Source organism: Eleutherodactylus coqui, chromosome 7 (assembly GCF_035609145.1).
Source record: "Eleutherodactylus coqui strain aEleCoq1 chromosome 7, aEleCoq1.hap1, whole genome shotgun sequence".
In the NCBI taxonomy this organism is placed as follows: domain Eukaryota; kingdom Metazoa; phylum Chordata; class Amphibia; order Anura; family Eleutherodactylidae; genus Eleutherodactylus; species Eleutherodactylus coqui.
Genome location: NC_089843.1, coordinates 90,238,471 through 90,263,813, shown reverse-complemented (window position 1 = coordinate 90,263,813; position 25,343 = coordinate 90,238,471). Strand labels below are relative to the sequence as shown.

Here is a 25,343-nt window from a genome sequence, read left to right as displayed (position 1 = left end):
GTGAGAAGTCCGTCCTTAATTTTTCCAATTTCTTTTGAATCTACTTCTGCTTTGGCTGTAAAAAAAAAAAACTGCATCAAAATGCCGTATGGGAAACCACTCCAACAAATGATAAAAGACACACAGTTATTTAGGCAGGCATCTACTGAGCAATGCTTCTTACAGGAAATATCATTTATTTTGCTAACAATGTCACCCAGGCTACACATACCGCAGGCTCACTGAAGTGGGTAAACAGATTTCTTCATGCAGTCTTCTGTGTTAGCAACTTACTGTTGTCCCGGGTCAGTGTTCAGGCTGGAGCATGAGCACTCTGCTCCCTGCTGCTAAAAAGGTAATGATGATCTCTTAGAGCTGCTCTCTTATTAGGCTTACATGTTAATAAACATTTTATTTCTGTGCATCCCTGCAGGGAGGATGTCGAAGGTTCTACGATGCCGCCACCAATATAAAGCATGCCTGTGGGATGCTGCTAAGCATGAAAAGGTAACGTCACCTGGAGACTGATCCATGTGTAACTGTCCACAATATAGTCTTATTTGTAGTGTCCAAGGATCTAAACACCAAGGCACCAGAATTTTATGTGTCAACATTCCTATCGCCTTGTCATAGCATGCACAGCACATGAAAAGCAGCAATTTTTCAGCTCTTGGAGTATTAACCTTGCATTTCTAGTGAGAGTTTCTATGCTATTTCTAGTGTAGCTACAGTACATAGGATACAAAGCAGGACACACAAAGCTGTAGATCTTGGGATGGCTTGCTGGGACTGATACAGTAGTACTACGGTAGTTTTTCCACTATTAAAAAAAAACAAAATAGCAAATGCCTTTAAAATGCAGGCAACATTTGATTTTATGTTTCATTTTATTTTTGGTTCATTGGGCTTGTTTCACAGTTTAAGGGCTCGTTCACATCTGTATTGTAGGCGCCATTCACAGTCTCCATTGCAGATTTCATTAAAATCCTGGACAGCATACCAGAAGCCCGGCAGACCTCTTTATATTCAATGGGATCTGCTTGGTGCTCTCCACAGCAGTGCTTCAGACCAAATAAATTACCAAGTAGCCATTGACTCCTAAGCTGGAAAATTAGGTAGCCAATAAACATTTTTATTTGCTAAATTAAAAAATATATATTATAACCAATAAGACTTACTGTATGAAGTTTCACATATGCCCCATGCAGGGTATATTACAACCAGCCCCCTCCTGCATGCACCAACTCCCTCCCCACACACAATATAATTACATCCTGCCCCCTCCTATGTGTTCAATATAATTTAAATTGCAACACAGGTTGCTCATATTCCATCCCTCTACTCATGCATAGAGAAGCCACTCATCTCCCGCCTCGGTCCTTGGGCATGCTGCTTATCTCCCCCTCTTCCTCCTTTGTCCGAAGCTGCTGATCTGAAAGTTCACCCAGCATTTTCCTGCTGCTGGAACTGCAGCTCAAGTTAGTTTAAAGGGGTAGATGGCACTGAGGAGAGAACCTGGAAGCAGGACGCATGTTGCTCCTCAAGCTCAAATCGGGCCATGTCAGTATTAGTGGTTGGGCCATCTGTGCAGAAGAAAGATCTCTCATGTTACAGCTGTGCACAGTGTGGCAGCAGGGCTAGTTGCAAATGGTGACAAGATTTTCCAATCTTGCAGCCATTTGCAAAGTCATTAGGTCTCCATCTGGAACCCTGCACAGGATGCATCTGTTCTTGTCGGGTATTTACGTTTTCCAGCTCCCATAATAAAACAAGAAAACAGAATCCATGAACAGTGATGTGAACAAGTTCTATATATGGTTATACAGAGAAGTTTCTTTATTTTAACTAATATGTTCTAAGTCATATAGATGTATCCTCTTAGCGTACCTAACTATTCAGATGACTTTTCAGAATAAGCTGCCATGTATGAATACATGAGGAATAACACTATATCTGGCCAGTATGAGACTTGTATCATGCATTTTTAAGCTATTTTCCTTTTTACTGGCTCTATCTCTAATTATCACTTGTCCCTGAGCTGGTGGAAGGAGACTAGCTGTTACGATGGCTCCATATACTGCACATATAGGAGAGCAGGATATCTTCTTCTTGAATTCTATGTAGCATGCTTTAATTTGTAACAGCATCATGGATGACACTGCCCAGCAGTACAAGAGGAGCTAGCATCGCCTTATAAGTCTCCTTACTCATCTTTTATGTGTCCCCACACCCCTTCTGGGTGTTCTCCTTGGGGAGAGACTATACCATCCCCTGACCCACTCACCCCCTAGGTGTTTCCACACACTTTTTGGGTGCTCTCCTTAAGGAAACACGACACTGTTTCTGACCTACAGTAGTTGTGACACACAAAATACTATTATCCACAGCAGAGTCCGTAGCAGTTTCTCTGCTTTCCTCCTTGCCTCTGCAGCAGGTTCCTCCTCTCTCTTCTGCTTTCCATTGACTTCCATGGGCACCATTTTAATATGACCAAAGATTCAATAGCAACCGTACCAAGGGGCAAACTATATATGCAACCTGTGCAAAGGCTCTGTAAACAATCTGCCACCATAGGGCTTACTCAGATGGGTGTAATTCTGTGTATGCCGTCTATGTGTACAACTGACTACACTCAGACAACACACAGACCCATTACAGTCAACAGGGCTATTTAGACATGCATTTTTTTACACAGCCCAATGGACAATGTAAAAAAATCGTAGCAGGCCCTATTCTGGGCTGTTTTCTTGGGTGACAGTTGCCCATTTAAGTCAATGGATGAACGAAAAAAAAAATGGAGAGCAGATAGAAGACATCCGTGTGCGCTCTGCTTTTAATAGATTGTTGCTAAGTAAGTCTACAAGTAAAACACAGGTGGAGAAATGCTGAGTGCAGCTGGCACCTGGATTCACCAGTTCAATCACTATCACAAGTCCAGGTGCCAGCCCAAATCAGCAAAACTTCACCTGTGTTTTGTAGCTGACAGATGCGATGTGTAACAGAGCTTTACAGCATTTTGATAATTAGATCCTATTACATTGCTTTATTCCTTTGATTGTTGTGCAAACTTTAGATTCTGGACACGTGAAAACCACAGAGAGCTTGAAGAATAGGGACATTTCGTCCAGTGTTGTTAACAAAAATAGATGTATCCATGTTCAGTATGTTTATATCAATTTTTAGTTTTTTTCTACAGATACATCGGTAGAAACAGTGTGGTGGAATGGGCGCTCTTCCGCCTTCAGATGCAGATACACAGCAGAAGAGATTTGCTCTTCAATATCAGCAGCTTCTCAAAAAATAACATGGTAAATAAATGCCTACTGATGTAACTAAATCATGTTTAATGTATTCGTACCAGATGCCTCAATCCTATAGAAAGGGCTGCAGTGCTTTCGAGAAAACGTTTTTATCACTGCCTCACCGCCCCTTTAGCTTGCCCCTTTCCAAATGACTCTAAAGTAAAACATAATTCAATTGGGGTAGCCGCCACTAAGTAATTTCCACAGTTGGGGAACCATTACCTCTAACCAGTTCTCTTTAAATAAAAGAGGTCATATATCACCCTCCACCTCCTGTCCTGGCACAGAATTTTGTCCCAAAACCACAAGATGGTTTTAAACTCCGACACAGTTTGGATAGAAGTAAAATTGCCTTTAATAGCCACTGTCTATGTGACATTAAGATCCGCTTCCCCGTCTTCTCTGGGCTGATGTTTAAATGTTTTCTTGTTAATTATTATTTCAGAAAAAGGATTTTGAGAAGCTGAAGAGCTTGCTATCCGTGCATCCAAGGCAAAGAAGTCCGGAAGTTCTCCGACAGGTAGAGTAAAAGCTTCTTGTTTGCTCTAGAATATTGATTAACTAATGTAAGTGCTGCTGCCCTGCTTTAATTACAATTAGCATGTCATTCATTGCTATCTGGTTAATTGGCACTTTACACCACTCTGAATATGTAGGATAAACGTTCATCCACTTCCTGTTTGTTTATATGGGCTTTTTTATCACTGAAGTTCAAAAAGCAATGTCCAAGTCAGAGATCAGCAGTTTATTATTATTATTGTACAATTTACCTTTACTGTTGCATAAATCATGTTTTTCTTGATGCTGGGTTCACACAGGGCGGAATGTCCGTGCGGACATTCTGCACAGAAATTCCGACCCGCGTTTTTCATCCCGGGATTAGCCAGCAAATGCTGTTCACACACTGCGGCCGAGCCGCGCTGAAATTGACATGCGGCGCGGAAATCAAAGACGCAGCATGTCAATTTTTTCTCCGATTCCACAGCGGCCTCTCTCCTCTTCATGGGGAGATAGGCCGCAGTGGAATGCAGGAGGCGAAGCCGCTCCAAAATCCGCGGCTATATGCAGTGGGTTTTGAAGCTGCGCTTATTCCGCGGAAATCTCACGTTTTTTCTGTGCGGTTGCTCCGCGAGATTTCCGTGGGGTTTCGGTCCCGTGTGAACCCAGCCTGACACTTATATTGGGCAATATATTTTGCAACACTGTACACAAAATATGTATTCTGTATTAATAATGATTTATAGCAAACTTAGGGCTCATGTCCACAAGTGGGTCGGATTCCGCATGCGGGAGCCCGCAGTAGAATCTGACCATGCCCGCGGCCGAGAACCCTGCTTACCTGTCCGGGTCTTCTTTTTTCGGTATTGTGGATGTGTGCAGAAGTAGTCCAGTACTTTTTTTTCAAACTCCTGCTTTCCAGCAGAATCCACGGTCCGACCGCAGTGGCAGCTGCGGAGGGACGCAGATCGGACAGTTTCCATTGACTTCAATGGAAGCCGTCCATATGGGAACCACACGGAAATGGAGCATGCTGTGATTTGTTTTCCGCATGCAGAATCCGGAAAACAAATCTGCCTGTGTGAATTCAAGTGCAGTTGTCCATAGTTCCCTACGGGCGGCTTGAACTGCAGATCTTGAGCCTTATGCTATGATATGTGTTTAATCTGTCATCCGTGTAGGACAGACCAATAGAATGCTCACTGTTTGCAAGAACGGAGGAAGTGTTTTGGCTTTTACCAGACACATTTGCCACCATTATTCATGCACCGTCTCAAATACAACAGCTCAGCTAAGTAAATGGGACTGAGCTGCAATACCAGACACAGCACACAGATACAAGAGGCACTGTTTTTGGTAGAAGTCGAAGGTAAATGACAGTATGACTCCCTCCTCTTAAAGCAAGTACTTAGTTTTATTGTAGCAAGTGTTAAAGGGCCACTACAGGGAAACACATTTTTCCATACCTGCCCGCCTCACCTGTTTACCTGTCACATTCTGGATGTCTTCTCTGTATACTCTAACCACTTCCATACAGTGCAACCACCTGTCTGATGCTTATTAGGCAGCATGTTGAAGCTAAGATTTTTACTTTTAGTTTCACATCAGTACCATGATGCATCATTGCAGCATTAGCTAGAGGCTGTACCATTTTTGCCTGCTCGGGGACAGTTTAATTATCATTACTCTCTATATTCACCTAAATAACCTACAGACTATAAGTATACAGTCAGGATAATGAGCTGTGATCACCTCTATTATAACTGTGGGACAAGAGCTGTGTGATCAGCATCAGTAATTGTGACAGGAGTGTCTATGTTCCCCTCCAGGCAGTTTCTGTGATAGATTCATCTAATAGCATCAGACAAACTGAGATTTTGACTAAAAAATCAATGTATAACCTCAAGTAGATCTGAGCTGGTCAGAACTGAGATCACATGACCAACTGAGGAAAAAGAGGCCAGACGTTTAGACAGAAAGAAATAACTAACCAAGGTAACACTTATATACACTGGGGGAATAGCTACATAATCACTGGAGTAGCCCTAAGTGGTCCATGGGGGATTAGTGTCTTATTCGGATTCTTATATAGTTACATGGTAAGGTTAAAAAAAGACAAGTTTATCAAGTTCAACTGGTGACACGAATAAAAAGAAGGAATGGGGAGGGGAAACCTTAGAATTTAGTTATCCTCCATTGATCCAGAGCAAAGCAGAAAATTGAAAACTTACTTCTTTTTCCTAAAGATACAGTTTTGTCTAAAGAAGAACAGAGCATTTCAGAGCCTTCATGATAAGATACAACTAGAACTCTGTCAGCATTTCATCTACCAAGAGTAAGTATTCAAATCATACAGAGTAGCAAACTGGACACATTGAGAAAAATCGAATATATAAAATGAAATCCACTTTTACACTCAGTTATTTAAAGTGAACCTGTCAGCTTGACCATGCTGTCCAAACTACAGGCATCAATACAAAAAGCTCTTCAATGCATTACATTAAAATGGTGCCACTAAAAATTACGACTCCTTCCATGAAAACAAACCCTCATACATCTATATCAATGGTAAAAAAAAAACCTTTTGGCTTTCAAAATGCGGAGATAACAAAAAACACTGCATTCTTGAAGGGAGTCTGTTTGAAGTCTGTTTCCAAACTGCAGGCATGATGTTATAGAGCAGGAGGAGCTGAGCAGATTGATATATAGTTTATGGAGAATGTTTCCGTATACCTTGTATTATATTCTTTTATATCTCTGCACATATTGAGCTGAAGAGTCCAGTGGGCGGAGCTATCAGTGATTGACAGTTGTGTATGACTGATGTTCATACAGGGGTAGCTGTCAGTCACTGATAGCTCCGCCCACTGGACTGTTCAGCTTAGAATGTGCAGAGATATAAATGAATAAAATACAAGTTATACTGAATCTTTCCCCATAAAACTATATACTAATCTGTTCAATTCCTCCTGCTCTATAACATCATGCCTGCAGTTTGGACAACATGTTCGAGCTGAAGGCAAACGGTGGTCACATGAAATATTGATTTGATTTAAAATTTATTTTTGTTCATTCACTTTGCATTTTGTTAATTGACAAAAATAAACTATTAACACTTCTATTTTTTAAAGTATTTGGTCCTATATTGATGCCATTTTAAATCCGTGGCAAAACCATACTGTATGATGGAAAATAAATCCGTCCATGTCTTGTAAGATGCTATATTTTGCCCTAGAAAGACTGCTTTCATTATGGAATCCCTGTGTAATATGGTGCTGTACAATAACAAGATACACTAGAAAATAGCTTTCTTTATTTCTACTTACAGCAGTCTAATTGCCTGTGTCATACCAAACCTTATGGAGCTTACTTGATGTCATTGTTCACAACTGCAGGGCTGATGGGCAAATTGCAAAGGTTAATGCTATACCAATAATATTACATGGTATTTGTGCTTTTACAGATATGAATCAAACACCTTAGTAATTAAACAAGGACACGTACCGTGTGAGTGTTATATAGTATTATCTGGACAGTTAGAAGCAACAATAGAGGAATCAAGTTCAAAGAAGCGAAGTTCATCGTCGTCTACATTATATGAAGTTGACGAAGGAGATTTTTTTGGGGTAACTATTTGGGAATTTGCGTTTTTTTGTCCTAACAATTAATAATGTACAACTCTAGTAGTTGCTAGGGGAAAGTTCTGAGAGAAGCCTAAATTATGTAACCAGTTGTCTAACTTGTTTATTACTTTTGATGGAGTTAAATGAATTGTATATCACATGTGGCAGCGGCAACCACAAGGATTTCTGCAAGCCATGTTCAGATGGATCGGACTGTTGCAAAAATTTCTGAAGCTAATCTACCACATGTGAGTACACCCTAAGGGTGCATTCAGACGACCGTATATTGGCTGGGTTTTCACGCCCAGCCGATATACGGTGTCTCTCTCAGCAGGGGGAGGAGGCTGGAAGAGCTGGGAGCAGTGCTCTGAGCTCCCGCCCCCTTTCTGCCTCCTCTCCACCCCCTCTCCGCTCTTCTGCACTATTTGCAATAAGAGGAGGCAGAACGGGGGCGGGGCTAAGTTCCAGGCACTGCTCCCGGCTCTTCCAGCTTACTCCCCCTGCAGAGAGAGACGCCGTATATCGGCTGGGCGTGAAAACCCAGCCGATATTTGGTCATCTGAATGCACCCTAAGGCTATATGTACACAGATGATTAAAAAGTTGTGCTTGAGAGTCTTCAAAATTGGACAAGAGTAGGACATTTTGCAAATTTTTTTGCTCGGGCTATTCATCTGAGAAAAAAAAGCCCATGCAAATATACCCATTTAAATTAATGTGTTCCATTTTTATCCGATGTCCAGACCAAAAAATTGGTCCAAAATCGGATGGAAAAATTGTTCATGTGCATATATCCTAAAGGTGGCTTTACACTGGACAGCTATCAGCTGAAAACTCACTCAAATAAGTTATTCTCAAGGATAGTTATCCTGTTTAAACATGGGATCCAACAGGGTACTAAGCAAGAAATTGCTCAGTAGTCGCTAGTTGCCTTGTTTCAGCTCACTGTAGTTCTCACGGGATCCGACCCAGCCGTGTGCAGGTAGCCTAAGTATGTAAGATGTTTTTGAACATTTCCTATTTATTGTCTGTACTCTTATTTCTGAGGATATTGTCCCAGTCAATAAGGTTAAAGTAATCTCTGAGCTGATTGAACTTCGCCTTCCTAAAGTTTCGTTTTGTATCTCCCCAGTAAGACGCCTTATTGAAAGACAAGTGAAAATCCATTATATTATGGCCACTATTTCCCAGATGTCCCCAACCTACACCCCTGTCATTCTCTCAGATCTATTGGTTGATATTAAGTCCAAAATGACAGTTCCTCTAGTTGGGTCCTGTACAAGTTGGGAAAGGTAATTATCTTTTAATTATTGACGGAAACTCAATCCTTTTATGAGATCTGCAAGTTTCGGTTTCCCAGTTTTATATGCGGATAGTTAAATTCCCCAATGACAATTACCTGATAGTGGTTTGGCACCTCATCTAATTGCCATAGTTCCCTTTTACACAGGACGACCTGTTGGGCATAGATGTCCGACAGGTCATCCCAGCTATAATTGTTCCTGTGCTTTTAAACAGGAATGATCATCGCTAGTGAATGGAGGCATAGCGGGCCGGGGATCATTCCAGCCTGCCTGCCTCAATTCACAATAAACTAGCAGTTGTTCATTAGTGAGTGACTGCTTGTTAACACCAGCTGATTCTAAGTTCAGTTTTCTGTATGCAGAAACTGAACGACAAACAAGAAGTGAATGAAGTTCATCGTTCAGTCGAGGTATGCATTTACACTGAAAGATAACCATTTAGATTCCCACTGGATGTGGAATCTAAATGATTTATCGGCTCATTTAAAGGGGCCCTTAATGATAGACCCTGTAAGTTCACCGCCCGGTTGCAGCTTTCATCCAACTAGGTTTCCATTATCCTCACTATATCATAGTTTTCCTCAGATAATATTACTTCTAGTTCATCAACCTTATTGGTCTAATTTCTAGCATTAGTCAATATATAGTGTAGGGGGGTCAAAACCAGACCTTTCAGCTGATGCTGTCTGCTTCCGAATTAATCTTACTTATAAGAGTATACTCTTGAGGATTCTATGGACTCCACACAGTAGGTGTCAACCCAAGAAATGCCCGTTTAATGTTCAATGTATTCAATCTTTATACAGTTCTTACGAAGCAAGTGGCTTTATGCCAGATACAATTAAAATTTAACAAGCACATACATTGATTAAAAACATATTGTCCTCTTACCAGTATGTCCTCCTCTGTGTGGGGAGGTACATTCCTGTGGGCTTGTTAGTAAGCGTCCAGAACAGGACGTAAACCCAGTGTTATCCAATTAGTAATTCCAGGTGGGTCATTATAATTGGAATCTAACATCTTTCTAGGTAAAAGTTGAAATCCATACAGATATGTGTGTATTATAGCAGTTTGTGAAGAAATACAAAATGGAGTCTCTGTAGTCTATTTTTAAAGCGTCAGCCCTTACACGTATAAGCTTAAACCTTTAGCAGAAGAAGACGCAAATTATAAACGCATAAGTATTCTGTGAAATACACTTATCATTCTCTATTTAAAGGCATAAACCTGAATTAACCCCCCACAATAGTTTAGGAAGTTTTGGTTATTTTTTATTTTAAGTGTATCCATATTAACTGTTCTGCCGGTTCTAATTGTACTAACCCCTGCCAGCACTCCACCTCTATTTACATTACTTAGTCCCAGGTCACGGTCTATAGTGTCTTTATCCTCTATCTATGTGGTTTCCTTCCCCGCCAGTCCCTAGTTTAAACACTCCTCCAACCTTCTAGCCATCTTTTTCCCCAGCAGAGCTGCAGCCCCTTGCCCCATTGTAATGCAACACGGTAGAACCTGTAGCCAACAGCAAAGTTGGACCAATTCTCTATGAACCCAAACCCCTCCTTCCTACTCCAACTCTTGAGCCACCTATTTACCTCCCTAATCTCCCTATGCCTCTTCAGTGTGGCACATGGTACAGGTAGTATTTCAGAAAATACTATCCTTGCCCTGAGCTTATGTGCTAGTTTCCTGAAATCATTTTTTGAGGACCCTCCACCTACCTCTAACTTTGTTATTGGTGTCACTATGCACCATGACTGCTGGATCTTCACCAGCCCCTCCCAATAATCTGTCAGTCCAGACCACAATGTGTCAAACTTGAGCGCCAGGAAGACAACACATTGTTCAAAATCCCTGGCTTTGTGGCAGGTTGCTGTGTCTATCCCCCTAATAATTGAGTCCCCCACTACCAGGACCTGTCTAGCTTGCTCTGCTCTCCTATACCCCTTCTTACTGAAGCAGACATCCCCCTGGTGGACAGAAGGTATGTCATGCCACGGTGCTAAACCTGTAATAGCATTCCCTTCATCTGCCAACTTTGCAAACCTGTTGGGATGTGCCAATTCAGGACCAGCCTACCTGGCCATCTTACCTCTACCCCTCCTTCTATAACTCAGCTAGCTGCCTGATTATCCTGCATTCTCATACTACCATCCAACCCCACATCTGCCCCAGCAAGTGTCTGCTCAGTGAGTGGCAAACCCCTTTTCAGGTTGCCAATGGATCTCAGTATTCCAAATCACACATTTAGATCCAGGATCTGGGCTTCCGAATGTGCAATGCACTCACATTTCATACAGCAGTATGCTCCCTCGAACTGCTGTTCAAAGACTGCATACTAGGCACAAGATGTACACTGGACGGCATTGTCAATCATAGAGCACATTCCAAATGGGGATGGTGCAGATAAAAATCAAGTAATTTATACAAAGACAACAACAGTAAATAGTTATGTGACTCCCTTCTAAAGTCCCCTGATCTTAAAGGGGTTGTCCCGCGCCGAAATGGTTTTTTTTTTTTTTTCAACAGCCCCCCCGTTCGGCGCGAGACAAACCCGATGCAGGGACCTAAAAAAAAATCCGCACAGCGCTTACCTGAATCCCCGCGCTCCGGTGACTTCTTACTTACCGGTTGAAGATGGCCGCCGGGATCTTCTCCCTCCGTGGACCGCAGCTCTTCTGTGCGGTCCATTGCCGATTCCAGCCTCCTGATTGGCTGGAATCGGCACGTGACGGGGCGGAGCTACCAGGAGCCGCTCTTTGGCACGAGCGGCCCCATTGAGAAAAGCAGAAGACCTGGACTGCGCAAGCGCGTCTAATCTGGAGATTAGACGCTGAAAATTAGACGGCACCATGGAGACGAGGACGCTAGCAACGGAACAGGTAAGTGAATAACTTTTGTTTGGCTCATAATTAATGCACAATGTACATTACAAAGTGCATTAATATGGCCATACAGAAGTGTATAGACCCACTTGCTTTCGCGGGACAACCCCTTTAACCCCTTAATGACACGGCCTATTTTGGCGTTGAGGACCAAGCGATTTTTTGGTATTTTTCCATCTCCATTTTTCAAAAGCCATAACTTTTTTATTTTTCCGTGGACGCGGCCGTATAAGGGCTTGTTTTTTGCGTGGCGATCTGTAGTTTTTATCGGTGCCACTTTTGGGTATATAGACAATATCGTAAAATTTTATTTTTTTTTTTTTAATGATAACAGGGAGAGAAAACGCATCAATTCTGCCATAGATTTTTTTTTTTTTTTACAGCGTTAATCATGCAGCATAAATGACACACTAAATTTTTTCTGCGGGTCGGTATGGTAACAACAATACCAAAACTGTTTTTTTTAGGTTTTTACACTTTTTTGCAATAAAACCCCCTTTTTTTGGAAATCTTTTTTTTTTCTCTATAGCTGCATTCAAAGTCATGTAACTTTTTTATTTTTCTATGTACGGAGCTCTTTAAGGGCTTATTTTTTGCGAGACGAGCTGTAGTTTTTATTGGTACCATTTTGGGAAATGTACGGCTTTTTTGATCACTTTTATTGCATTTTTTGTGAGGCAAAATGCTAAAAATTAGCATTTTGCCTCTGTTTTTTAGCGGGTTTTTTTACGCTTTTTGTCGTACAAAATAAAAAGCATGTTCAACTTTTTGTACACGTCGTTACGGACGCGTCAATACCAAATATGTGGGGTTTTAGTTTTTTTTCCCTTTTTTTATGCTAATATTAGAAAAAGCATAAAAAAGGGGTTTTTTACATTTTTTTTTTACATTTTTCTTTTTTTTACACTTTTCTTTTCTTTTTTTTATACTATTTGAGTCCCTCTGAGGGACTTACATCACTGTGCCTATGATCGCTGTCATAAGGCATGGCAAAGCTACTGCTCTGCCATGCCTTATCGCTTGTACAGCGATTATAGGCACAGGCAATACAGGACGCCAGTGTCTGGCGTCCTGTTGCCATGGTGACAGGCCGGGCTCTCGCGATAACATCGCGAGTTCCGGACGGAGACACACAGGGATCGCGATCCCTCTGTGAACTCTTTCCCTGCCGCGATCTACTTAGATCGCGGCAGGGAAGGGGTTAACAGCGGCGGGCGCATCTCCGATGCCCCCCCGCTGTTGCAGCGGGACGCCGGCTGTGACTGACAGCCGGCTCCCGCTGCGGGATAGCGCGGGATCTTATGTGATCCCGTGCTATCTCCAGGGCGTACCAGGTACGTCATGTTGCGGGAAGTACCAGGCTGCCATGACGTACCAGGTACGTCCAGGAGCGGGAAGGGGTTAAAGTCATGCGATTTTAAGTCAAACACACTTAAATCAACCACACGTCGCCATGCTCCAATAGTCGCTCTGTTTGGTTTAAATAGCTATCAGCAGCAGTAACTCCTACAATATTCCTCTGTTTGGAAAAGGGTCTTTCTGTGTGACCTTACATTCCATGCGCAATAGATAGATGTTGATCATAATTTCAGCTTTTTCATGATTAGTATGAATTTTTATTCAATCACTTGTTTTTTTATAGGCCACACTACATGACCTTTAAAAAGATAACCAAATATGTTCAAGTGTGACTATTTTTATTTTTGTAGATAACTTAGCCAAAAATTTTCTCTGAACACATTTAAAACGTAAAATACTGTAAATGATGATGATAAGTAATTTAATGTATGTCTGTGGGTCAGATACTAATATGAACATGTTAGCAATAGAGATGAGCGAGCGTACTCGCTAAGGCAAAATCCTCGAGCGAGTAGTGCCTTATGTGAGTACCTGCCCGCTCATCTCTAAAGATTTGGGTGCCGGCGGGGGCGGGAGGCGGCAGTGGAGAGCGGGGAGGAAGGGGGGGGAGATCTCTCTCTCACTCTCCCCCCCCCCGCTCCTCCATGCTCACTGCCGTAACTCACGGCTCTCCCCCGCCGGCACCCGAATCTTTAGAGACGAGCGGGCAGGTACTCGCATCAGGCACTACTCGCTCGAGTAATGTACCTTAGCGATTACGCTCGCTCATCTCTAGTTAGCAACATTTACTTTGAACTGTAAAATGATGATACTTACAGTTAAAAAATTTTGCACAAGCTTCTTCGGTCATGTATTTTTATGGATTGTCAGTGAGTTTACAGACAATCCTGGATATGTTGGTTGTTTTCAGCTTTTTCTCAGATGCCTCTGCACTCTGCCAATCGCTGCACTGCCTGCCCATCCATTACAGAACTAGATTCAAACTCCTTACCCTCACCCACAAAGCTTTCAATGGCGCCGCACCACCGTACATCACTTCCCTCCTGTCCATACATCACCCAGCCCACATACTCTGATCCGCTAACACATTTAGATTAAACGCCCCTCTAATATGAATCTCACATGCTCGCCTCCATGACATCCTTAGAGCATCACAGGTCATCTGGAACTCTCTACCCCAAAACATCCGAACAATCCCCAACGCATGGACCTTCAGATGTGCCTTAAAGACGCACTTCTTCATAAAGACATACCAAGTCTCCTGATTCTAAACCTCCACCCAAACAACATCCCTCCTGCCCCTCTCTGTGGCTACCCACACTTTTCACTCTGCCCGTCGGGTACATCTCCTGCCCCTGTACCTCCTTACCACCCCACTGTTTGTTTCCTAATAACTAAATACCACATGTAATTATCGTACTGTTTGTGTTCCCCGTGCTTTGAAAGCCCTGCGGAATTAGTTGGCGGTATACCACTAAATATTATTAGTATTTTTATCACTTCCTCTTAACTTTATCAATTTTTTTCTGTCATCATCACATATTTGTCCAAAGTGTATAGGCACACGTAGACTTCATGCACAGAGTTTTAAGTGGGTTCTGTTTCACCTCAATACAGCAGCATGTAGGAATCTGTGGGCCCATACTTTATCTAGTGTTCCTTGAATTTTACATGGACTTCATGAGAATCTGTGAGAAAACAATCTTCATATGCATGCACCATAAAGTAGTATAAGGCCTCATACACATATACAGTATTTTCATGTAAATGTGAATTTCCTCATATAATGAACATATTTGAAGCTATAAATAATGTAGTTCTGCAGTAAATAATTTGTATGTGTCTCATAGTTCAATGACTGATATTGATGTAGCTAGAAGAATGGGTTCTCACATTTGTGTTAGGCTTGTGGTAGTATTGGATAATTAAGGCCTATGAGCTATAACAGCTTATGTGTACAAGGTGAACATGTAACTAATGAGCTTTCTGATTAATTCAGTTCATTGATTTTTTTTCTTGATGTCGGCAGGATATCGGTCTTACTACCAATGAAAGACTTACATCATTTGTGTGCAAATCAGATGTGGAACTATTGGTGATTGACAAAGAGGTAATCAGAAACTTTCTAACTAGTATTACATAACTAGGGATTAATTAGATACAATCATTTTCTGTTCTATGCATTGCAAATGATTACAAGTAAGGTTATGACTAAGTAACTAAGTTCTTGGGTAGTGATGACTGAACTTTTGAAAAGTTTGGTTCGGCTGATTTTCTGAATTTTGGCAAAAAGTGCAGTGGGGTCCGAATTAGTTTGAACCAAAACGGAACTTCACTAATACTCCTAAAATTGATGTGTAACACTGTCCAAGAGTCATAAAAGTTCTCATTTTCATCTTCTCCCTCTTCCTCCAGAGGCTCAGTGGATAGCAGTAGTGCCTTGCAGTGTTTAAGTCCTGGGTTCAAATCTGACAAAGGACAATATCTATGTGGAGTTTGTATGCTCTCCTTGTGTTTGTGTGGGTTCTTCTTCTTCATAATCACCTGTATTCAGCATATACATTTTGAGAAGGAGAAAAATAAGTTAATTTAGTGGGTGTGGCTACGTTGACCCACTTGGGGTTGACCTGCAACACGGTTTAACTGTTTTAGTTTGCATAACACTACTCATGTGCAATTCCTAGGGACCTGACAATTGATGGGGTCCAAGGAAAGCTAGAACATAATGAGCCTCACTATTGCATGTAGTCCATGCCAAAATTTAAAATTTTTAGAACTTGTATTTCTTGAAATCCCATCCACATAGCTTGTGCTGTGCATTTTCTGTAGCGGATTGCACAGTAGAAATTTTGCAAAATTTACGCAATGTTTGAACTTACATTTGGAGTGATAATACTTGCTTTCGAATTTGCAAGTCCAGATGCAACCCGGAAATTATTTCTAAATCCTGAGCATCAGTGACACCCCTTGTAAAAGCACCCTTAACATCAACCAGTACTCAAAGGATATTTGTAAATGAGGATAAAAAAAGGAATCAATCCCCTCAGCTTTGTAACTAAGACCCTTTATCATGTGAGATACACAGCTCACTGACCCTCTGCGGAGCTAGTGCCCATCCCTCGCCTTCTATCCTTTTGGTAGCCATTTGGAATAAAATATGAAATAGAATTAAATATTGGAGAACATAAAAAATACATATTTCTGCAGTGCAATTTATACATATAATATTTATGATGAACTGAAACATAATAGGACTTTATGACTTTATAAGTGAAATAACTAAAATGATGAAATAACACTTGTGTAAATGAGTTTTGTACCTCTAATACTGTAACCAACCGAGCATATTTCCCAGAGAAGAAACCACATCAATTACTCAGAATATCATTGCATTTATGGTCAAGGAATAAAAGGTGCATAATGATTTCTTTTTAAGTCCATTGTTTATGCGGCTTCCCTTCTACAAACCACTCAGACCCAATGATACATTTTTGATCCTTACAGAATTTGTGCCCTAGTTCGGTTTTATAAAATTTCTAAATGGAAATGACAAAAAATGGAAGCGTTGTCCGAACCAGAACCTCAAATTAACCTTTAAAATGACCTTCCAAAACAAAGCCAAAAAATGCAACTTTTTACAAAGTAAGAGAGCCCACCCCACAATTATACTTAACTAGTTCATGTCTTTACAGAGATCCATGAGCATCTTTCTGTGAAGGTTTTTTTGGTACAGATGTCTGTTTAGGTTCAGTTGTCAATTGTTGGCCAGAAACCGTGCGTGTTGCTAGTTGCCAGTAATACAATAAATTCTCCTTTTCTCTTCCTATTACCCAAATTGGTCCCACTTATATAGGGAGCTATTTAATAATGTTTTGACGCTTGTAACACTTTGTAATATGTATTTTGTTAAAACTTTGTGGCTTAGAGTAGCTATTATAAGAACACTGCAACACAGATTCAAACACTCTAGCCATGCTGACGTTACTGTAGGCAACACTGTTTCGGTTCTTCAGCCTTTGCAAGAACAAGTCTTAGTCTTTAAAGGGGTTGTCCCGCGCCGAAACGGGTTATTTTTTTTTCAACCCCCCCCCCCCGTTCGGCGCGAGACAACCCCGATGCAGGGACTTTAAAAAAGAACAGCACAGCGCTTACCTGAATCCCCGCGCTCTTCTGTGCGGTCCATTGCCGATTCCAGCCTCCTGATTGGCTGGAATCGGCACGTGACGGGGCGGAGCTACACGGAGCTACATGGAGCCCCATAGAGAACAGCAGAAGACCCGGACTGCGCAAGCGCGTCTAATTTGGCCATTAGACGGCGAAAATTAGACGGCAACCATGGAGACGGGGACGCCAGCAACGGAACAGGTAAGTGAAAAACTTTTTATAACTTCTGTGTGGCTCATAATTAATGCACAATGTACATTACAAAGTGCATTATTATGGCCATACAGAAGTGTATAGACCCACTTGCTGCCGCGGGACAACCCCTTTAACACAAGTACATGCAAACTATCAAGCGTCTCATACATGCACAATTTCTTTGATACATTGCAGGCCACTTTAGTTATACACAATCTCTTAATATTTATCAGACCTCTCATGACTAGGTGGACAGTTGACACATTGCTCAGTGTCTAACACTCAGTTTCTGCAGCAAAACTTGACTGATGTTACCACAGCTTTTATGGTCTGACTGTCCAGGCATTCACTTTTTCAGACTGGAGGCTCCAGGGAATTCTCTCACAGTTCACATAACTCAGCTACTCCCAACCCCTCTACATAGGTTATCAGGGTTCTTGCAAGGTACTAAGTCCAACCATACCAACATTGCACCGCCCACTCATGCTTGCTTATGCTCCTCATAACTGTGGTTACACAGCAAGTCACGTGCCACACCTTGTGTTTTGTACCTCGTGTGTTGAGGGGCACAATCTATCCTCTCATTCATTCAAAGAGGCACAAGCATCGCTCAGCATGGTGACCGAATGCTTTATATCTTCCACATAAACATGTCCGCACGGGTCATGACAGCAACTGTTACAAATATCCAGCTGTACAGTTACGCATAAACGGTATAAGGTTTATACTATTGGGAATGTTTACTAAGTGGTTTAGAAAAAGTCACAAATTTTTGCAACTTTTCTTTCTCCTAAAGTGGTCTCAACACTTTTTTAAAAAGTGAGCGAGGTTGGGCAGGAGAGGCATGGCCACCCTAGGGCTGACAGATTTATGTATAATTTATGCCATACACTAGCATAAATTATGCCAGAAATGCACACCTGGTCAGGACCAAGCATACATTTCTAATATGGCACACAGAACTGTCGGGGATATGCTGAATACATGAAGAGGCATGCAGAAAACTGAATGACTTATCGGCTCTTTTATCTATGAACGACTGCCTGTTTAGTGTGATTGGAGGTGGGCGGACTGGAATGATCTCCGTCCCGCTCCGCCTCCCTTCACTAAGCAATGCTCGTTCCTAGTTTTTTATCGTTGGGACGACCTTTCGGGTATCAGTGTAAAAGGGCCCTAAGGTAGCCATTTGTTAATATGGTTAATACTTAAAAACAATAAGTCATGCATTGTTAATCAGTTCCTGAAGTTAGCACAAAAGGATAATGAATGTTGTGGTGAGTAGTATATTGACTGTACCAGTAGCTGCTGCCAGTTTCCCGACAACAACAAAATATTTATGCATTTTCTAATATCATCTGCTTTAAAGGCAGCAGTCCGGGTGCTAGTCTACTCAATATAACTTACCTGTTTAAAGTCATAGCGTGTTCAGCAATGGCATACCTGTCACATAGATTGGATACAGTATGTCTTTTCTGTGCCATTGCAAAAGGATTCTCACATCAATGTAGACAGGCTTAAAGAAAAAGTATCTGCTATATTTTTTTTTACTAAATAATACCAGATAGTAAAACACATTCTATTTTTCTAATCTCTTTTCATTTTCTGATTGTAACATAGTAACAGAGTATGAAGACAATGTCCATCTAGTTTAGCCTGTTTCAACCTCCTTGTTGATCCAGAGGAAGGCAAAAAACCCCAAGAGGCAGAAGCCAATTAGCCCTTTAGGGGAAAAAATTCCTTCCTGACTCCCTAATGGCAGTCAGACTAATCCCTGGATCAACCTCTGATAGTTCCCACCTGTCTGTATACCCGGATCAACAACCCGCTGGTCACCTAAAATTTATATTCTGTAATATCCTTCCTCTCTAGAAAGTCCCCTCTTAAACTCCTCTATGGATTTTGGCATCACCATGTCCTCAGGCAGAGAGTTCCACAGTCTCACTGCTCTTACAGTAAAGAACCCTTTACTGGAAACTTGCTTTCTTCTAGACATAGAGGATCTCCTCTTATTACCGTTGCAGTCCTGGGTATAAACATATCATGGGAAAGATCCTTGTATTGTCCCCTAATGTATTTATACATAGTTATTTGATCGCCCCATAGCCATCTTTTTTCCAGGGTAAATAATCACAATTTTGATAGCGTCTCCTTCTTACACCAACCCCGGAGCCACTTGTTTACCTCCCTAAGATCCTGCTGCCTTTCTAGTGTGGCTTTAGGTGCAGGCAGTATGTTTGAGAAAACTACCCTGGAGGTCCTCGCTCTAAGCTTGGACCCTAAGTCCCTGAAATCATTTTTGAGGGCCCTCTATTGACCTCTAATTGGTTCATTGGTGCCAACGTGTACCATGACCGCTGGATCCTCACCAGCCCCTCCCAGTAATGTCAATCCGATCTGCGATGTGTCGAACTCGAGCGCCAGGAAGACAACACACCGTTTGACGATCCCGGTCTTTATGTCCCCCTTATAATTGATTCCCCCCACCACTAGGATCTGTCTAGCCTGCCCTGCGCTCCCCGTACCCATCTCACTGGAGCAGTTATCCCCTTGGCGTTCAGATTGTAGATTTCTAATTCTATTGCCAGTACATGACTATGGGGTTAGTCATCTTGCCTGGGCGAGCAATGGCTGTGATTGGTTTATCCAGCGCTGCTTTGATTAGCTGGGCAGCGGTGGAGGAACCATTCAACAGCCATCGCATTGTAGAGGTGGGATTTATGAATTGGCTGAGCCACAGCCAATCGCAGTCTTCATATTGGTTCAACCAGCTCTGCATTGATTGACTGAGCAGCAGTCGAAGAACCAATCACAGCTATTGCTTCCTGGAGGTGGGATTTATGAATCCCGAAACCAGGAAGTGGTGTTGTATGAGTATGAGCAGCAGGAGGGACCTGGCCTGAGCTTGTTCTTTTTTTATGTAGTGTTACTAGGGCTTATTTTAAGGGCATGGCTTATTTTCAAGTTTCCCCCCAAAATAGCCTAGGTCTTAATTTTGGGGAAACAGGGTACTGGTGTTGTTTTTTGTTACCTTTATTGTTTAGTTTTGCTTTGTTAGTGCACCTCTCCAGGGGTTCCTGCAAAGGATAGTCAGGGCCCAGGATAATTGTCCTTATCAGGACAATTACTCTGCTTGTAGGCAGAGGCTCCTCACTTCCCTGTTAGGTAAGGCACAGGTTTTTTTCATCTTATTGTTCCTTGAGTGGTGTTCACTGTCCAACAGAGTTTTGGTGTCACTCTGCGTCCCTGCTGTGACGAGGTGTGCCTGGCGGTCGTGACACTATCTATATATAGGTGTTACCTTTTATTGCAGTCCTGCCTGTGATGATAATGAGATGACTGCTGAGATGTTTTCTCTACAGAACAGAAAGTATCAGACTAGTATTAGACTTAGTGGTCAGTGTGAATACAGCAAGATTATGGGATTTATTTAACTATATGTCGTGATGTTGAAAGTTTAAAAAAGCACCAAAAATTCTAAAATATGTTAACATGACACATTGAACTTATTTTACATTCTGCTAAAATGTAAGATAAGAAGCAGATTCATAGCAGACTAGACTCACAGGTCAAGATGTTCTGAAAACCTTTTTTGGCACGTAACAGCACGATGAAAGGCAAAAATGAGTAGGAACTGAATGACCAACAGAATATCAAGGATAGGTGGAGGGAATACTTAGAGAAACTATATGCTTGCAACCACATGCCTGGACCATTGCATGAAGTGGAGCCTGTGGACTTGGAGCCCTCGATTATGGAGTCAAAAGTGGTTATGGCAATGAAACAACTAGCCAAAAATAAAGCACCAGGCATAGATAACACACCGTCAGAGCTATTGCTGCCAGTACCAGTGAAAACCATCACAGCACTGTGCCAAGCAGTATGGGCATCCACACAATGGCCACAGGATTAGAAAAGATCTGTTTTCATCCATATACCAAAGAAAGGCAACTCCCAGAATTACTCCAACTACCGAACAATAGCCCTCATTCCGCATGCAAGCAAGATCCTTCTCAAAATTCTATAGGAAAGACTACAGTACTTGAAGTGGCACTCATTGATATGTAAGCAGGATTCCGGCAATGATGCGGCACCTGCAACCAAATTGCAAACCTGTGATGGACCATGGAAAAAGCTTGAGAATACCAAAAGAATATCTACACGTGCTTCATTTACGACATCAAGGCCTTTGGCTGCGTTGAGCATGACAAGCTATGGCAGGCCATACTGGGCATATCGGTACATCTAGTCAAGCTAATAAAATCACTTTATACCAATCAGGACGCCACTGTCAGAACACAGTATGGGGACACAGATTGGTTTGGGATCAGCCAAGGTGCCCTGGCTGCATCCTCTCACACTTCTTGTTTAACCTATAGGTGGAAGTGATCATGCGTAAAATTGATCTAGGCGAATTGGAAATCACGGTGAAAATAGGTGGCAGAAACATCAATAATCTCCGTTACGTGGATGACACAACTCTGCTTGCAGAAACAGAAGCAGCTCTGAAGCAGCTGATATGGAAGAATAAAACTGAAAGTGAAAAAATGGGCCTCTACCTGAATTTAAAGAAGACTAAAATTTTAACCACTGCAAAAAAAGGCGAAATCGACAATAAGGTCATAGAATCTGTGTGAGACTTCATCTTCCTTGGCTCAAAAATTGACCAGGCTGAAGAATCTATGCCAGAGATAAAATGTAGGATAGCATTGGGGCAAAGGGCAATGCTAAACATGGACAAAATCTGGAAAAGTAGGCATATCGGCATAGCAACTAAACACAGGGTAGTGAAAACCACCGTTTCCCCCATAGCTATGTATGGATGTGAAAGCTGGACTGCGAAAAAAGCTGATACGGTAGAAGAAGGATTGATGCATTGGAGCTGTGGTGCTGGCGAAAGCTGCTGCGTATGCCCTGGACATCGAGAGTAACAAACAGACCTGATATATCACTGGAGGGGAAGATGACCAGACTTAGACTCACATATTGTGGCCATGTAATGCGAGCAGAGTCGCTAGAAAAATCTATAATACTTGGAGAGATCAGTGGCAAAAGAAGACCTGGCCACCAAAGGACACGATGTCTGATACTGTGAGAGCTGATACTGGCATGGATACCACACACAACTGAAAGAAGCAGTGCAAAACCAAAAAACATGGATGGAGGGAGCCTTTAGGGCTCACACCCACTGGTGATAGATTTTTCTGCGATGCGACACTGAGTGAAAACGCATGATAATGAAACCAATGATTTTCAATGGTTTCATTCTCATTTGCGATGTTTTCACACAGCCTCGCAGTGCTAAGAAAAATCTGCAATATCGCCCATTGCTTTCAACGGGGCCGGCGGCAGCAGCACCAGCTCCATTGACAACATAGGGAGAACATTGCACTGCCCTGACACAGCTGTGACAGCTATGGCAGGGATTCCTTCATTCCCGTGGGGACCATGGGGGGACCATGGGGATGAAGGAATGCCCTGTCACAGCTGTGACAGAGGTCTGCAATGCTATCCTATTGCTTTCAATGGGGCTGGCGCTGCTGCCCCATTGCAAGCAGTGGAACAAAGGCCACCACCACTGAGATGATTTTCAGAGAAGGGCTTGCAATATAAGTCCTTTCCTGAAAATCAGCCCTAGCTGTAAAAAATGTAAAAAAAAAAAAAGTAACTCACCAAGAAGAGGCATCCGGCTCTTCTCTCTGACCTAGGCAGTCATCTCCTGTCTTCTGGAGGCCGGGGATTGAAAAATCCCCACCCCCAGAAAGCACTGCCTCTGATTGGCTGAGCGCTGTGACCAATCAGAGGCAGCACCAAGCCGTCATTGAATGCGCCTGGGGAGTCTGCAGCCTGTTATTCCTTGCCGGCTCTCCTGGTAACGGCCCTCCCCTCCTTGAGTGCCACCCCATGGGCTGTGGCTGTCAGACTGTATCTGACAGGGGGCCCGCAAGCTGCAGCGGTGAGACAGTATGGGCTGTTGGACCCATATTTGCTAAGGTGCCCGGTCACCATTGCGACCCCTAGCGGTATGCTAGTACTTCTCCTAGATTATACATCCCTACAAAAAGAACTCTAAGTGCTGGTGGTGGAAGTGAAGAGGGCATGCTACTGTTTCCTGCACAACTGGGTAGCTGGGGTGCTGCTTTGCAAGAAAACCTAATAGGGGACTTAGTTACTTCATTCCCAGAATTGGTGGGCAACCCAGAGGTTGGACCTCTGTACATCATAAAGAAATAGCACATCTACTGATATCATTTTACAAGATGGGAAAACCACCCTAATATACAATCATTTTAAACACAAAGTGTGCCAAAAATGCCTACATAGGTATACTGTTATTACAAATACTTAGGGGGAATAAGTTTTCACTAATGTACAAAACTGTCAATGTACTTTAAGTGAATGGCTTAATCACTTTATAAATTGGTCAATAGTAATAATATTCTCCATAGAGGTTTTTATGTTACAGGAACAGTTTGCTCTGTTCCAAAGAGCTTCATTAGTTTACAGTACTGAATAATCCATAATTGATCTTAGAACAAAATGCACGGCGTATTGTGATGGACTGGAATTAAAACCTGTCTTGACTTTCAGGCATTCAAAGAGATCCTTGCTGCAAAGGTGCAAGAAGAGTATTATGCCTTATGCGATTTTCTAAGGTAACATTTATTAATTTCTTGCAAAACTAGATATGGTCAAAGGTTCTGGTTAAACCCTATTCCTCATATCTTTAGTAACAATGCACTGCACATTTTTTGAAGTGAGAGATTTTTTGATTTACTGTCATTGGTTTTGTATTGGAAATTCTTTAAATGCGAGATGGTAAACAAATTTGCCTCCTGCTCCAATATGCAGCTTTGTTTTTTGAAAGTTTTTTTCATGACTTCATAATCTGTCAGCTGAATATGCTGCCCTATGTAGAATCAGCAGACTACAGAAACAGCCCTGATCTCCTTTTCTTCCAAATAGCAAAACAAATATTGTACTGTTTGGTTAATAGAAGTGAGCAGAGAATGCAATGGACTCTTCTGTACCTTTCCACTTGACTTGAGCTATGTGGCATGAGAAGACTAGACTTTACATCCTTACGTATGGAAGAAAATTAAAGAAATTGTCTGCTTTATACCTAATGTTAGGAAATGTGTGTAAAAGATACTTATATTCAACTTACTTATGTAGCTGCTATGTCAGAGCCGGACACCAACATCTCAACTAGAATAATAGAATGGTGGAGTTGGAAGGGACCTCCAGGGTCATCCACTAAATCATCCCAGACAGATGTCTGTCCAGCCTTTGAACACTTCCATTGAAGGAGAACTCACCACCTCCTGTGGCAACCTGTTCCACTCAATTATCACCCTCACTGTCAAAAAGTTTTTTCTAATATCTAATCTGTGTCTCCTCTCTTTCAGTTTCATCCCATTGCTTCTAGTCTTTCCTTGTACAAATGATAATAGGGCTGATCCCTCTGCACTGTGACAGCCCTTCAGATATTTGTGGACAGCTATTAAGTCTCCTCTCAGACTTCTTTTTTGCAAGCCAAACATTGCCAGATTCTTTAACCGTTCCTAATAGGACATGATTTGCAGACCACTCACCATCTTGGTAGCTCTTCTCTGAACTTGCTCCACTTAGTCTATGTCTTTTTTAAATTGGGATGCTCAGAACTGGACACAGTATTCCAGATGAGGTCTGACTAAGAAAAAGTAGAGGGGGATAATTACTTCACATGATCTAGACTCTATGCTTCTCCTAATGCCAGAATTGTGTTTGCCTTTTTTGCTGCATCACACTTTTGACTCATGTTCAGTGTGTGATCTATTAGTATACCCATGTCTTTTTTACATGTGCTGCTGCTTAGCTCAATTCCTCCCATTCTGTATGTATCTGGTACATTTTTCTTGCCCATATGTAGGAACTTACATTTCTCCTTGTTAAATACAATTCTGTTAGTCACTGCACACTGTGCAAGCTTTTCTAGATCTTATTGAATCATCTCTCTCTTCTCTAGTGTTAGCTAAACCTCCTAGCTTTGTGTCGT

At 42.0% G+C, this 25,343-nt stretch overlaps 1 protein-coding gene across 1 annotated transcript in view; it reads left to right on the top strand.

The window, feature by feature from the left end:
- Positions 1-289: 289 nt before the first annotated feature.
- LOC136573523 (cyclic nucleotide-binding domain-containing protein 2-like) overlaps positions 290-25,343 on the top strand; it is a 118,342-nt gene continuing 93,288 nt past the window's right edge. Inside the window, exons 1-10 of the mRNA XM_066574803.1 lie at positions 290-334; positions 413-486; positions 3,176-3,287; positions 3,727-3,801; positions 6,026-6,114; positions 7,243-7,405; positions 8,449-8,532; positions 9,068-9,115; positions 14,979-15,059; positions 23,897-23,961. Coding sequence (XP_066430900.1) covers positions 305-334; positions 413-486; positions 3,176-3,287; positions 3,727-3,801; positions 6,026-6,114; positions 7,243-7,405; positions 8,449-8,532; positions 9,068-9,115; positions 14,979-15,059; positions 23,897-23,961 — 821 coding nt within the window. The 5' untranslated portion in view covers positions 290-304. The remainder of the gene's footprint in view (positions 335-412; positions 487-3,175; positions 3,288-3,726; positions 3,802-6,025; positions 6,115-7,242; positions 7,406-8,448; positions 8,533-9,067; positions 9,116-14,978; positions 15,060-23,896; positions 23,962-25,343) is intronic.